Source organism: Oncorhynchus keta, chromosome 10 (genome assembly GCF_023373465.1).
Source record: "Oncorhynchus keta strain PuntledgeMale-10-30-2019 chromosome 10, Oket_V2, whole genome shotgun sequence".
NCBI classification, from domain to species: Eukaryota; Metazoa; Chordata; class Actinopteri; order Salmoniformes; family Salmonidae; genus Oncorhynchus; species Oncorhynchus keta.
The window spans coordinates 63,431,471-63,444,581 of record NC_068430.1 but is presented as its reverse complement, the minus strand read 5'-3'; the positions used below and the strand labels follow the sequence as shown (position 1 = coordinate 63,444,581).

Here is a 13,111-nt window from a genome sequence, read left to right as displayed (position 1 = left end):
CAACCAGCAATGCACAGGTGGTGTGCACTATTTACAATACCACAGCATTCTAGGCCATGTACTCATGTCATATAGTGGCAGCAATTTTGTAAGTGATTCAAAGTTTAGGGTTGTCAAATATAGTAGTCAAATATTTTAACTATCCCACCGCTAACACACCTGATTCAAATGGTCAACTAATCATCAAGCGAACTGGTTCAGGGCTACAACAAAATTGTGACCTGTCTTGGGGTCCAAAGATTTTAAAACTAATTTACAATGACGGCCTACCCCAGCCAAACAGTAACGCGGATGAAGCTGGGCAAATTGTGCGCCGCCCTATGGGACTCCCAATCATGGACGGTTGTGACACAGCCTGGAATATGGTCAGAGAAAAAGCACTATGTAGGGTTCCCTAAAGCAAGAACCACATCCTATTTTGATGTCATCACAAATGTGATGAGAGGCTGAGCAGTATTTCCTCTGTGGCAATAGGTCTATATATATAGGCTTAGTTGTTGACCAAGGCATTTTAATACAGTTGACTCAATAATAAAAGCGCAAGTCATATCACAAGCTTGTTTTAGGCAGGTTTTTTAAAGTAACATATTGGCGCCAAAAAGGACCCGCAGCCAACGCCACTGGAGTTAACCATTGGCAGCGTCGAGCCACAATTGAATGGTTAGCAAAGGACCCATCAAGGGCACTTAATAGAAGAAATGTGTGCAGCTGCGACATTGGGTACTACTGTATGCTGTCTACAGGTGACACTGGAGTACTTCTACACCTAATAAGCCTAGGCTATAAGCACACAGGCAACAGGGGCATTGAGAGGTCTACACTTGCCGCGCAAAAATGTACCCTAAATCAATTCCAAAATAGCCTGCACGCTATGCTATCTACAGGTGACACTGGAGTATTTCTGAACCTAATAGGCATATAAGCACAACTACAGGCAATAGGGCAGTCGAGTTCACTACCGGACACTTGCGGCTGTTAAAACTTGTGGTGGTGTCTGTCCTCTGCAGAGAGTGTGGTGTCCTATAGCGTTATTCACAGCACAGAGCTATGCCTGGCCATGGCGCCCGAGGATTCAAGGGATACAGTGTCAATAACAGAAACACACGCTACCCTCCCGCAACAGAGTGAAATGACAAATAGCTGGAGGGGAGAAGGGGGCCACTAGCTGATGGGCAACAATCTGTTTTCATGCACGTTAGACAAAGCCAGAAATTGGGAGGAACATGGAGAGGCTTGAAATTAAACCTTTACATGCAGTGTCTGGTGAACGGTCGTCCCTCTTTGAGATAGCCTCTGCTTTGACTAGAAACAGAAAAGGCCTCCGGGCCCAAGGAGCAACTTAGAACAAATGCCCTATTTCTCCTTATCAGGGTTTGATATAGTTCTTCCATAGTGAAACAACACACTACGCCACAGCAGTTATATCTAAGGACAGTAGCCTACTACACACCACCTCTACTTTAGCAGACGTGGGGCTAGTCTTTGTTAAATGACCATCATTGACTGAGTCAGCTCTCGGTGTAGAGTGTCCAATCAAAAACGCATATTTTGACCAATGGGTAAAACATATTTTTTTAATTAAAATGGTCCAAATTATCATAATCCGATCAAATGTTATTGGAGTTTTAACCCTCGTGTATCCTAGGGTGAATAAAAATCAATGGAGGCCAGAGGGGGACAATGGGATGCTGTGTGAGAATTAAGGCAAACTGACAGGCTCACCGTTGAACTCGTCATCTTTCTTCTTGAATCTGGAGGACATAAGACAAAAGAGGCAAGATCGATATCGAATTTGAGACATGTAGCATTCTCTGACTTTTTGGAAAGGTTATTGATATGTTAGAGAAAGACCAACTGAGCAATTCAGAACACGAAGAATCAGATTTGTCTTGGCAAAATGTATTTTATAACATAATGAAGCACGTTTTCACTCACTCTGGGCAAAGTGAGTGGACACCCCACTCAGTGTCTTTACGTAGAGTTTCCACAGAGTGAATCACATTTCAATTCCCTCACGATGACCAAGATGTGTGTAAGCTAGGTTACTTAGGTAGGCTGTGTTTTAGTCATCCCATAGTGCCATCCTAAACCAACACCAAGGCCACCCCCCCAGAATGTGTGTGTAACAGTATCTTTTAAGGAATACCTCAGATAAGGCCAAGGTTCAGAGGCAGGTAACCAGAGCAATCAAAGCATGTTAGGAAATTCTACAACTACTGTAGTGGAAATATCCCTCACAGCACGTTGGAACACGTAATGCAAATACAGTGTTTGATGACCAAAATATGGGCCAACACTTTTTGTTTGGCATCTTAAGTCGATTAGCTTTAACTTGTTTACTATTAGGGATCAGTCAATATACAAGAAATTGAGACAACCAAAGACATGACATGAGCATGCCATGGCCGTTTTTAATTAAGAGCAAAATGACAACCATGTGGCTTGCAAGTAATGGCCAGAAGTGGTATGAATGATACTTTTACTGTAAAATGAAACGCCTCATTTCAAATAAACAAAGATGAATGTAGGGGCGACATTAATACCAGGTAAAATTAGTCTCATCAGCAGTAGTCTACTACCACCTTGGATATTTAGGCTGTGTTAGATAGCTAGTTACTACATCTATGGTTTAGCTGATGCTTACCTAACGGCAAGTTTGATCAAAACACATTGCCCTATTCGGCATGATCGCTCCAAAAAAGGGCACTCCTATAGACTAATACAAATATAAAACAGTCTATTTTGAGATTCCGGGTCAGTTAATAATAGATGCACCATGTCTGTTGGCAAGCCACTAACGTTAGCTTGTTACTTGTCCATCATAGGTATTAGCTAAAACAACACCGTAGAAGCACCGCTAGCTGTGGCTGACTCCGCGTTCGTTCGCATCATGTTTGGTGGGACCACGGTGAAATAGTCGTGCGGCGCGATCTAGCTAGTTGGCTCACATTAGCTTGTATCAAGGCATTCAGCTTTCAGATTGCGACATATCGGTGTGCAACGACATGATTAAATATCGGAGTTACTTGAACCATGGAAATGTATTGCTTCTAACTTTAAAAACAAATTAATGAGATTGGCTAAACATGTTGCTAGCTAGGAGGGCTAGCAATAATTGTGATAGACTCAAAGACTCACTGAGCGATGGTAGCCAATACCATTGCATTGGCACAACATTACGAGAATAAACATAACAAAGTAACATTATTATTGACGCTGAATTCATCATGAGTACATAGTGAGAAAGGCAGTTTGCACGTCAGCCAAAATAGGGCCCATCGCTTTGGTTTTGGCACCAAGTTAGCTTGCTAACGCTAAATGTCTGGCTAGCAAGCTGACCAAAACGTATGCAGAATGGATTCACACCTAGCGCGTTATCGTTAGCGTTATTGCCCGGGCCTGTAATTTTGGCTCGGTTTTCAGACGTATAAAAGTGAATTGACATTATATTGTGGTCTCGGCGTAAATGTTATACCTTCATTACTCTCGGAATGTGTTACAGACGGGAGTCAAGTCGGTGTCCTTGCCTCTGAAAAAGACAACTGAAAGGACTGAAAATGGGAAGTCTACACTTACCTAGCTTTACTTTCTACGCCATCTTGGATCCACTTATCAGCCCATCGCAAAGGATAGTGGGATGTAGCTCATCTGAAGGTTGAGGGGATTTGGGTCTTTTTGGTGTAGGTTGGGGTTTGACGACTGTGGACTTCGAACCTAGTCATATAGCAGCCTTTATAGCAAGTCATTACTCCAGTTTTCATATATTTCCCTAGATAATCGCACAAACTGTTTTCCAGTGTTTGCCTAGCAGAGCACTGTCAATTATATAACAGTATTGCACAAACAAAATATTCTGTCGAATACTCGACAGAATATTTTGTCCACTATGTGGACAATTTTGACGTATAGATGATTTGGATAATTAAAACAATAGAAAGGTAATGTTTAATCTTACATTACTACATTTAAATTATTTCTACATAATATCTCAATGCCTTTACTTTTGAATAACTGCTGTTTTTCTATTTTCATGTGGATATAACTACACAGTAAGGTAGAAACATTCAGCATCTTGCATAAACTCACCAAATAAGTCTTGATTTAGCGTCAGCTGTGCGTGCTGTAACATTTATAGTCATCCCTAGATGGCTACAGAGGATCCAGAACCTTTCAAACCAACATGTCAGGTTTGCATTTCACAGCTTTTAAATAAGTATTCTTAACTTGATCTGTCAACAGTTACATACAACTCTGTAATAATCAAATTTTCTGTTACAATACTCAAAATAATATCCATTATGCAAGGTGAGAATAGTTTGTTTACATTGCGAAGTAGACATAAAAAGACATCAAGAACTTACAGTAAATGTTTTAATACAGCAAGTTGCACGCAAATGCTCTAACACTAAATCCCTTATGACGGTTACATGAAAAAGAGAGTTGGAACAAGAGAGAAAACATTAACAGTGTATGCCCCTCTGTGGTCTGGGTTCTAGAACAAAGTACATGCCCAGATTGTAGTAGATAAACTTGGGAGACCACTCTAAACAATGTCATTTGCATTACATCAGTGGGACAAGAGATAGTAACAACATATTAAGTAAGACTTGTTTATTGTAAATGCTTCAACTTTGCTGACCGTAAGAAACAGAAAGGGATGTGGTATTTGTTATTCCAAAAAAATTGGAGTAGTTGACATTGGAATAACGGTTCATTCATCAATATAAATTCAGAAGAACATTTTATTTTTTTATGAAAACAATGCACTCGGTCCTCATCACTGCAGATTGTGTATCATCTCCTCTTTGGCGATGAGATGTGTGGTTTTGTTGACCAGGGACATGAGGGAGTTCAGTTTGTGGGACCAGTCGTTGAGCAGGTCGTTGGGGTCCTTCGGCCTCTGGAAGTTGATGATGCCGGCTAGCCTGTCCACCTTGGCGTAGATGGTCTTATTCACCACCAGGTTGGAGAGGAACTCCTCAGACTCCTGCAAGACATAGAGATGCTAGAACCTGTGTCTTCAAAAACCATCAATAACTAATCACATATTTAATTTAGGGTACTATAGTACATCTATAGATAACTCTACAAAAAAAAAAAAATCTGTTTTTCACACTCTGCGAAAATGACGTTGCCACGAGGAGAGCTGCAGATCTTGCGATGAGAGAGATGCAAAGACCTCGCTCTCACACAGTAGCTGCGCATGTGCGCGGGTTCGCTTCACGCCGTTACGGCAACAAAACAGCAGAAGAAGTTTAGCCTTGCACTTAAACGCTCTTAGTTGTTATGGAAATTGACCCACTATGCTGTTTACTTTATACATTACATCATATCTCTAAGTCTACCTTCGATTTGACCTTTAAGCTACGAACAATTCTAGTATTTTGTGTTTTATTAGGTTCCCCATTAGCTACTGCTAAAGCAGCAGCTACTCTTCTTGGGGTCCAGACAAAACATAAAACATGACGTAATACATAACATGAGTAGACAAATACAGCACAGGGACAGAAATTCATATATTTAAAATAAGAATACAGGTTTTCATACATTCCTTTGCTCTACTGTTCTAATTGCTTTGTCTATGCCGGTTCTGGCTCCCTAATCTCACAGCACCAGTTGTTCTGTAAACACCAGAGATAATCCCACAACATCAGGAACCATCCATGTCCTTGGTTCTTGCGTAAGCATTTCGTTGGACGGTGTATCCCGTACATACGACTAACAAAACTTGAAGTCAACACTGTGCATAATCATGTGATTCATAGATGCTATTGAATGCAAGTGCAACACACACAGAAACAGAAATGCAACAATCGTGTGGAGTTTCACCAAAGTCTTTAACTCCTGTTCAGTTCCCCTGACGTGAACAGAGCCACATCATATCATATGGAGCGGCACAGAAGTTTCAATCTTATTTTGGAGGGAAAACTATCCTTTTAAGGCTGCATTCATTAGGGTTAAGGGCCAGTAAGTATTCCATCCCCTGACAAAAATGTAACAGGTGTAAAGAGTAGATCGGTGGTGCTTACGTCAATGGAGAGGTCCAGGAGGCCAGCCATCCTCTTCATTGTGATTCTTGTGTAATATTTGGCCATAATTCTTATATTCTAAAGAAGAGATTAAGAAAAACACAAAAATAAGCAACGGTGGAACATAACATAGTTGGAATCAAAAATACCAATTACATGAAAGTATTCTAGATGGGAAAGGGAAGTTTCCAGATCCTTTTCAGAAACTATGTTCCAACGAAAGACAGTTTTGCGATGCCACCACAGACCCTTTGCTAAAACAAACTATCCCACTAAAGTAATTGTGATATTCTAGCTATAGATATTCCATGAAAGCAGTTCCATAAACTACTTACGTGCTCCACCACTCTATTCTTGAGGTCCTTCCACCTCTTTTCGCCCTCCTCTGAGCAGTTGAATACGTCGGTGGCCGGGCTGTCGGGGGAGCCCTCCCTCAGCTCCTTCCCATAATCCTCCACCAGGGAGGCCCAACGCATTAGCTCCATGGTGGTGAACTGCTTCAGGAGGTCCCTTGAGGGAGAGGTAAACGGGAAACCAGGATGAGACGAACCACAGCACGGCAATAGCGCCAACTCACAATGATATGAAGTTGAGGCACCAGAGTTTAGCCTAGGTTTCACCGTACCACAGAGATCAAGCATATGCTTTTGGTAGCTTAGCTAGGTTTCACCCCTGGGAATTGGCTAGGTTATATGGTACCTTGGTGAATATATAGTTAATTACTGTGTTACAGAATTGGATGTCGTGCTAGGTTGATGAGGAATATTGTGAAACAGTATTGAATGCTAAGATTTTCACGAATGAATCATCTCAAGGTTACATTGTTCCGATGAGGAATATTTGGGCATTGCTGATGAGAAATAATGTGTTATACCATTGAAGATTGTAAGGAATGAACCATTGAAGCTAGATTACATTCTTGGTATTTGAGGGAGAAACGAAAGCACCGGAATGTAGTGTGATTGAATGTCTTACTTGTATTTGGGTATTTCTTCCAATTTCTTGTCTTCGTTGATTCTGTGCACCAGGTCTGACTGCTCGTTGTCGTAGGGAGCCAGTATCACATACAGAACAACACTTTTCAGGGCCTGGAACAGGAAAGAACATTAGCGTTGTATTGTTATGTATTTTAAAAGGTGCAATCTGTAACGTCTTAGTCCCCCGTGAAGGCAGACCCAATCTTAGTTCCATTTACACCAATCAGTGTGCAGTCCACTCGCTAAGACCCTTCTCCAACGAAGTCCTGCTGCCAGAGCAGTATTTCTCTCAGAAACTAAATGTACAGCGTGTGCCTTTAAAAAGGGCATCAAATCATATCAAAAGACTATCATCCTGATGCCTAAAACAGTCTTCTGAGACCAGTGTTTACCTGTTGCCATTTGGAGCTATCCTCCAGAATGCAGGGGGTATCATAGATGGCACGGTAGTGTTTGCAGATGGACAAGTAGGATCCCTCGTGCTGGTCTACTTGGATCATCAGATTGTAATACTTCAGCTTAGACTCCTATGGATAAATAGTGACGTAAATGGTTAATAATATTGCAGTTTGTATGTTTCTTCATCGGGAGCAGCGTAGACAGCCAAAACTAACAGTCATTTTTTCCAAACAGACAAAAATTCAATCTGATTTCAGTATTTTGCAGGAAATAAATATTGTTTTCTGTAGAAAACTGTTCCAGGAATAGGAAACAAAAGTGAACGTTTTGATTGGAACATTGAACGTTTAGGTAGTTCCACCTCCCTCCCTATAGACAAAACCATAGCTGCATCTCAAATGGCTCCCTATTCAATACATAGACCCCTATGGGTCCTGGTCAAAAGTAGTGCACTATATAGAGAATAGGGCGCCATTTGGGAGGGAGGCCATATCATAACACCCAGCCTTAATAAATTATTTGGCTTTCCTCTCTTCTCTCACCTCGGTGCCATCCTCTGTAAAGAACTTGGTGTTGATCTTCTTGCTGATGATCTGGGTGCGGATGTAGTCCTTGACAGCGATGCACAGTCTCATTTGCTCCAGGATGAACTCCACCTTCTCTTTCTTCTCCATGGAGCCGTATGTCTCCACCTGTAGAGTGAAAGAGTGCATGTTGTGAGAGGCAGAATGTTTTACTCTAACCCTGGGTCACGTTCATTAGGGCACATCGTATCAAAACGTTTCTCATAATACCACTCCCATTTTGTGCCTACTTAACACAGCCCAGTTGTGCTACATCACAGCCTGGACCGGAAGAAGAATGGTGTGTGAACATCTGTTGCAGTGGTTCTGCCCTCAATAAAGGACATACTGATGGAGTGCGCTACACTTTACAGACACTAGATTTTATTATGGTGTCTCAGTCAACTTTCATTGAAATGATTAAAGGGAAATTTCACAATTTTTCAACTTCATATTCATCATCTCCAGCACCACCCCAACATATGAAAATGGCACATTTCTAAGTTTTGTAGTAAAAAGAGAAGACAAGATAAGTGTTTCCAATGACATCATCCACCAATTAGTAGGCAATGCCTACTCATAATTGGTTAAAAAGATATATTAAAAAATACCACAATGCACACCGATATCATTGGAGACACTTTTCTTCTTCTTCTCTTTTTTACTACAAAACATACAAACACACCACGCTCACATATGGTGGGGTGGTGCTGGAGATGAATATGAGGTTGATTTTTACAATTTATTTCCTTTTATTTGATGTGAAGGGGATTTGGCCACCAGTTTGAGTTCTGCTCATGTCTGAAGATTCAGTCCAGTAAGTCAAATAGCTTCAATCAACATGGACGGTTGAAACCTCTTACCCCTAGTCTTTAAGAAATTGTGAAAACTGCCAAGTAATGTCTGCGAAAGCCCATTACCTGCAGCTCTTGGAGGATGGCTGCGGCCTCTTTGACCTCGCCATGCTGCTCCTTGATGTTTGCCAATGTTTTTGTCAGCCTGGCTCGCTCAATCTCCACATAGATCTGAGTGAGGGAAACAAAGTCGTTAGCGCATTTGAATTGAATGGAGACAGGACTTGGACCCACAAAAGTAAAATATTTTGTTTTATGCCATCTGAATATGCATGATTGGTGGTATCATCTTAAAATGTCATTTTACCTTTCCAGCGGTCACTGTGCGTAGTGTGTCAATGAGTCTCAGCTTAACGGTCAGGTCAGTCACGGTATCTACATACTTGTAACATTCTTGCACCATCTTAGCAACAGCCTGAGAAGAGAGAAACAAAGCAAAAGAGAAGGTTATATATATATATATATATATCGAAAGAGATAACATCAGGCAACACTTTACATGAATGAAGAAAACATTGCTTTAATGGTAAAGCACCTTTTTAACCTACTGGTGCATACCTGGGGTGTATTCACAATAAACCAAACGTTGGCAAACAGAACGAAATAGGGAGGGACCTACATTAATTTGTCAAATAGAAATGGTTGATGCGTTGCAAGACGTTTTGCAACTGCGTGCGCTAATGAATACACCCCTGTCTCAATGTTTTACCTTCCCTTAGTATCCCCTCAAAGAAGGAGCCCCAAGTCTCACCCCTTTGAGCTGACTCCTCCTTTTAGAGAGCAGCATGATGTTTTCATTCAGGGCATCCATGTCCTTCGCTTCATAGCACATCTGCACAACGGCCACCAGGATTCTGGAGGTTGACACCATGTCAGAAGCCTGTGTAGATGGATAGAAAGAGGACAATGTTACTCACAAAGATAGCTAGCTATGTGATTAGTCAGAGGAGTATGATCATAGAGATGATAGTTTAATGTCAATGGGTATGATGTTTAATTAGAAATACATTTATGAATTCACGCTCACCGTTCTTGTTTGCTTCTCCAGCGACAAGAGACTTTCAACGGCCTCCTGCAGCCTACCTTCCTAAAAGAGCAGGACACATCTTACAGTCAGGACAAATGACAGACAATCGTTACAAAGATCAATTGAACACGATCAAATTACAAGACAGATGACCAAAAATACTAATTAAAACTGGATCATCCATAACGTTGTTGATGATCAGAGTCTGATTTGAGAAAGCCAAAGATGTCAACAACACATTTCTGTCAGCTTTGACACGTGATTAAAACGGAAACATCACTAGCTAACGTTAGTTAGAAATATACTAAAGTTACAGCTGAAGTAAAGGGGTCTAAGAAAAACAATAACTGTGGTACCTACGTTAGTAGTTGGTTGATAAATTATTCTAAAATGCGACTGAAACGACCAAGCAGCTGGTTAGCATAACATAACACCAAGAGCTACTGTATTAGTAGTCTGTAGGTAGCTAGAGAAGCTACATGACGAAAACAATTACCGTAGCTAGCTAAATAACTAACTAAATATATATAACTTACAAGTAAACCGAATCAATATTTGTGATACGTTGTTATAATAGAGCCGCAATGTTGTCTATTATGAAAAACACTTTATTTGCGAACAAGTTAGCTAGCCATTTTGCTAACATTCGTGATGCACCATGACTCAGCCAGCGCTGGCCTCATTCATACTCAACTTACTTTTGCCATTTTGGCACACTCCGGTAGACGTGTATCTACAGTTGAACTGTAGTCAATCTCCATCTTCACAAGCTTGCCATCTGATCTTTCTGATCGCTCCACCTCTGCTGACATGTTTTCCGACATCGTAAGTTGAATATCACGGCGAATTGACTAGTGAAATGTCTGCAAAGTGCTAAGAACTGCTAGCCTGCTGCTGTTGTGTCAAAACTACAGGAAGTGAAGGAAAACCGGCCAATCACAATGAACTGCAAAGGCCACCTAGGCTGCCAGAAGGACCCAGAGAAGGACCATAAAATAAATATTGTTATTTGTGTCAGGCGTTTTGAGAGTCAAGACTTAGTTATTCACAAAGCATCTCTCTCTCAATTTAACCTTTTCAGCTGCCATTAATAGGTTGTTGATGGGGGGAAACTGTGCTCAGATTAAAACGTTATAATTTCCAGAATTATTTTCTAGATTATTCTGTTATCTTTTTTTAAGCATTACTATAGTGGACCACAAACAAAAATAACCCTGTCTGTGAAGGAGGGATTTTAAGTAAAGTGAATGTAAACCCAATTGTGTAAGAAATGGTCTAATTGACGATGATGATGATGATGTAGTCTCGGGGCCATCCTTCCAAATCTCATCTCATTGACTCAACCATCAATGTTTCAAGACAGTTGTGCAGTATTGGTGATAGAGTACCATTTCAGACACAGACAGTCCTGTTTTAAAAACATTGAGGAAGAGATAGTGAGGAATGTGTTTTCTTTGCAAATGGCTTACACCCATGGTGGAATGAGAATATTTTCCCGCCTGCCCAGGAAAAAAACTCCCTATGCACTTTGAGATTATTCTGTATAATGAAAAGCGCTTTACAAATGTCATGAATTATTATTATTATTATTAAACCAACTGGATAGAGAGAACCCTGCCTCAGGAAGCCTATCATATTGTGGTTAAGATTCTGAAAAGTACTGCCCACTTTCACAAAATGTTGTGAATAATTCACACTAAATTAATATATTTATTAAGTTCCTTTACTGAGCTTGAAATGTCAACACCACTTAGAGTGCCTTGAGAAAGTATTCATACCACTTGACTTATTCCACATTTTGTTGTGTTACAACCTCAATTCAAAATGGATTAAATATATTATTTAATACCCCATATATTTTAAAATATCTTTATTTAACTACGCTGGGCCAATTGTGCACTGCCCAATCACAGCCAGTTGTGATACTGCCTGGAGTTGAACCAGGGTTCATAGTGATGCCTCTAGCACTGAGATACAGTGCCTTAAACTGCTGCGCCACTCAGGAGCCCACTAAATCATTTTTTTTCACTCTGCATTTAGGTTAATATTGTATAGTAACTACAATGTTGTTGATCCATCCTTGATCCAGCCAATAAACTCTGTAGCTGTTTTAAAGTCGCCATTGGCTCATGGTGAAATCCCTGAACGGTTTCCTTCCACTCCGGCAACTGAGTTGGGAAGGACGCCTATCTTTGTAGTGACTGGGTGTATTGATACACCTTCCAAAGTGTAATTAATAACTTCACCATGCTCAAAGGGATACCCAATGTCTTCTTTTTTATTTTTACACATCTACCAATAGGTGCCCTTCTTTGCAATGCATTGGAAAACCTCCCTGGTCTTTGTGGTTGAATCTGTGCTTGAAATTCACTGCTCGACTGAGGGACCTTACAGATACTTGTATATGTGAGGTACAGAGATGAGGTAGTGATTGAAAAATCATGTTAAGCACTATTATTGCAGTCCATGCAACTTGCTAATTCCACCATTGGTGTGCCAGGACAGAGAAAACCTTTGACTGGGCTGTACGCGAGCTAACCCCCATAGGAGTGGGAGGGCCAAGAGACCAGAGGTGGCAGAATGGAGTGCTCGAGTTGAGGTGTAGGCTTTGAGCATTGGCTGAAAGTAGGGAGAGCAGTTCCCCTTGCTGCTCCGTAGGCAAGTAAAGAAAGGGGTATTGAAGTGGATGCAAGCTCCTACTGGAAGCCAGTGGAGTGTGTGGAGGAGCGGGGTGAGCGGGAGAACTTGGGAAGATTGAACACCAGGCGAGCTGCAGCGTTCAGGATAAATTGCAGGGGTTTGATGGCAAAAGCGGGGAGCCCAGCCAACAGAGATTTGCAGTAGTCCATATGGGAGATGACAAGTGCCTGGATTAGGACCTTGGATTTGAATGGTGAACAAAGAATTTAGCAGCATGTTGCTGCTGACAACTAGGCTGAAACAATGAATGAATTGGGTAGGCCTAATCTCCATGTATTGACTCTAGTTTACCAGCAGATGTCACTAGGACATTACTGTTCGATATTTGGTTTCATTCCCACAGTTCATTGCTTTGAAAGATTTCCCTGAGAAATACATACAACTCATGTAGGTCAGTGATTTTCCTGCTCCGTGGAGAGGCTGCCACTAAGCGCTGGCCTAGGATCAGATTACCCCAACACAGCCTAAACCTTAACAGCTTGAAAATTAAACATGGCCTGTATCAGCTCAGAGAGGAGACCAAGTATGAAATAATGAAAATAATAATGAATAAAACAGGGTT

At 41.1% G+C, this 13,111-nt stretch overlaps 2 protein-coding genes across 7 annotated transcripts in view; both read right to left on the bottom strand.

The window, feature by feature from the left end:
- The window catches only part of LOC118389389 (probable helicase with zinc finger domain), a 74,759-nt gene extending 71,044 nt beyond the window's left edge, over positions 1-3,715 (bottom strand). For 3 of the 6 annotated variants that reach the window (XM_052527500.1, XM_052527505.1, XM_052527504.1), the window contains exons 1-2: positions 3,577-3,706; positions 1,723-1,751 (exon numbers count right to left, since the gene is read on the bottom strand). The gene's annotated coding sequence lies outside the window, so the exon portion shown is untranslated. Of the gene's footprint in view, positions 1-1,722; positions 1,752-3,475 lie in introns of all 6 variants that reach the window. The other 3 variants (XM_052527501.1, XM_052527502.1, XM_052527503.1) reach the window with 3 other exon arrangements.
- Positions 3,716-4,357: 642 nt separating this feature from the next.
- Positions 4,358-10,778, bottom strand: LOC118389191 (26S proteasome non-ATPase regulatory subunit 12). The gene is made up of 11 exons (XM_035779010.2): positions 10,548-10,778; positions 9,850-9,909; positions 9,574-9,702; positions 9,130-9,237; positions 8,889-8,993; positions 7,948-8,097; positions 7,399-7,533; positions 7,005-7,117; positions 6,365-6,539; positions 6,030-6,107; positions 4,358-4,987 (listed from the first exon to the last, which is right to left on the bottom strand). Exons 1-11 carry the CDS (start codon positions 10,671-10,673, stop codon positions 4,778-4,780), a joined length of 1,389 nt encoding a protein of 462 aa, XP_035634903.1. The 5' UTR covers positions 10,674-10,778; the 3' UTR covers positions 4,358-4,777.
- Between the last annotated feature and the right edge of the window lie 2,333 nt (positions 10,779-13,111).

Coding starts and splice junctions, on each gene's coding strand:
- LOC118389191 (XM_035779010.2), bottom strand. CDS start 10,673: ATGTCGGAAAACATGTCAGCAGAGGTGGAGCGATCAGAAAGATCAGAT. Junction 9,910..10,547: donor AGTGTGCCAAAATGGCAAAA/GTAAGTTGAGTA, acceptor CTGCTCTTTTAG/GAAGGTAGGCTGCAGGAGGC. Junction 7,118..7,398: donor ATAGCTCCAAATGGCAACAG/GTAAACACTGGT, acceptor TTCCTGTTCCAG/GCCCTGAAAAGTGTTGTTCT.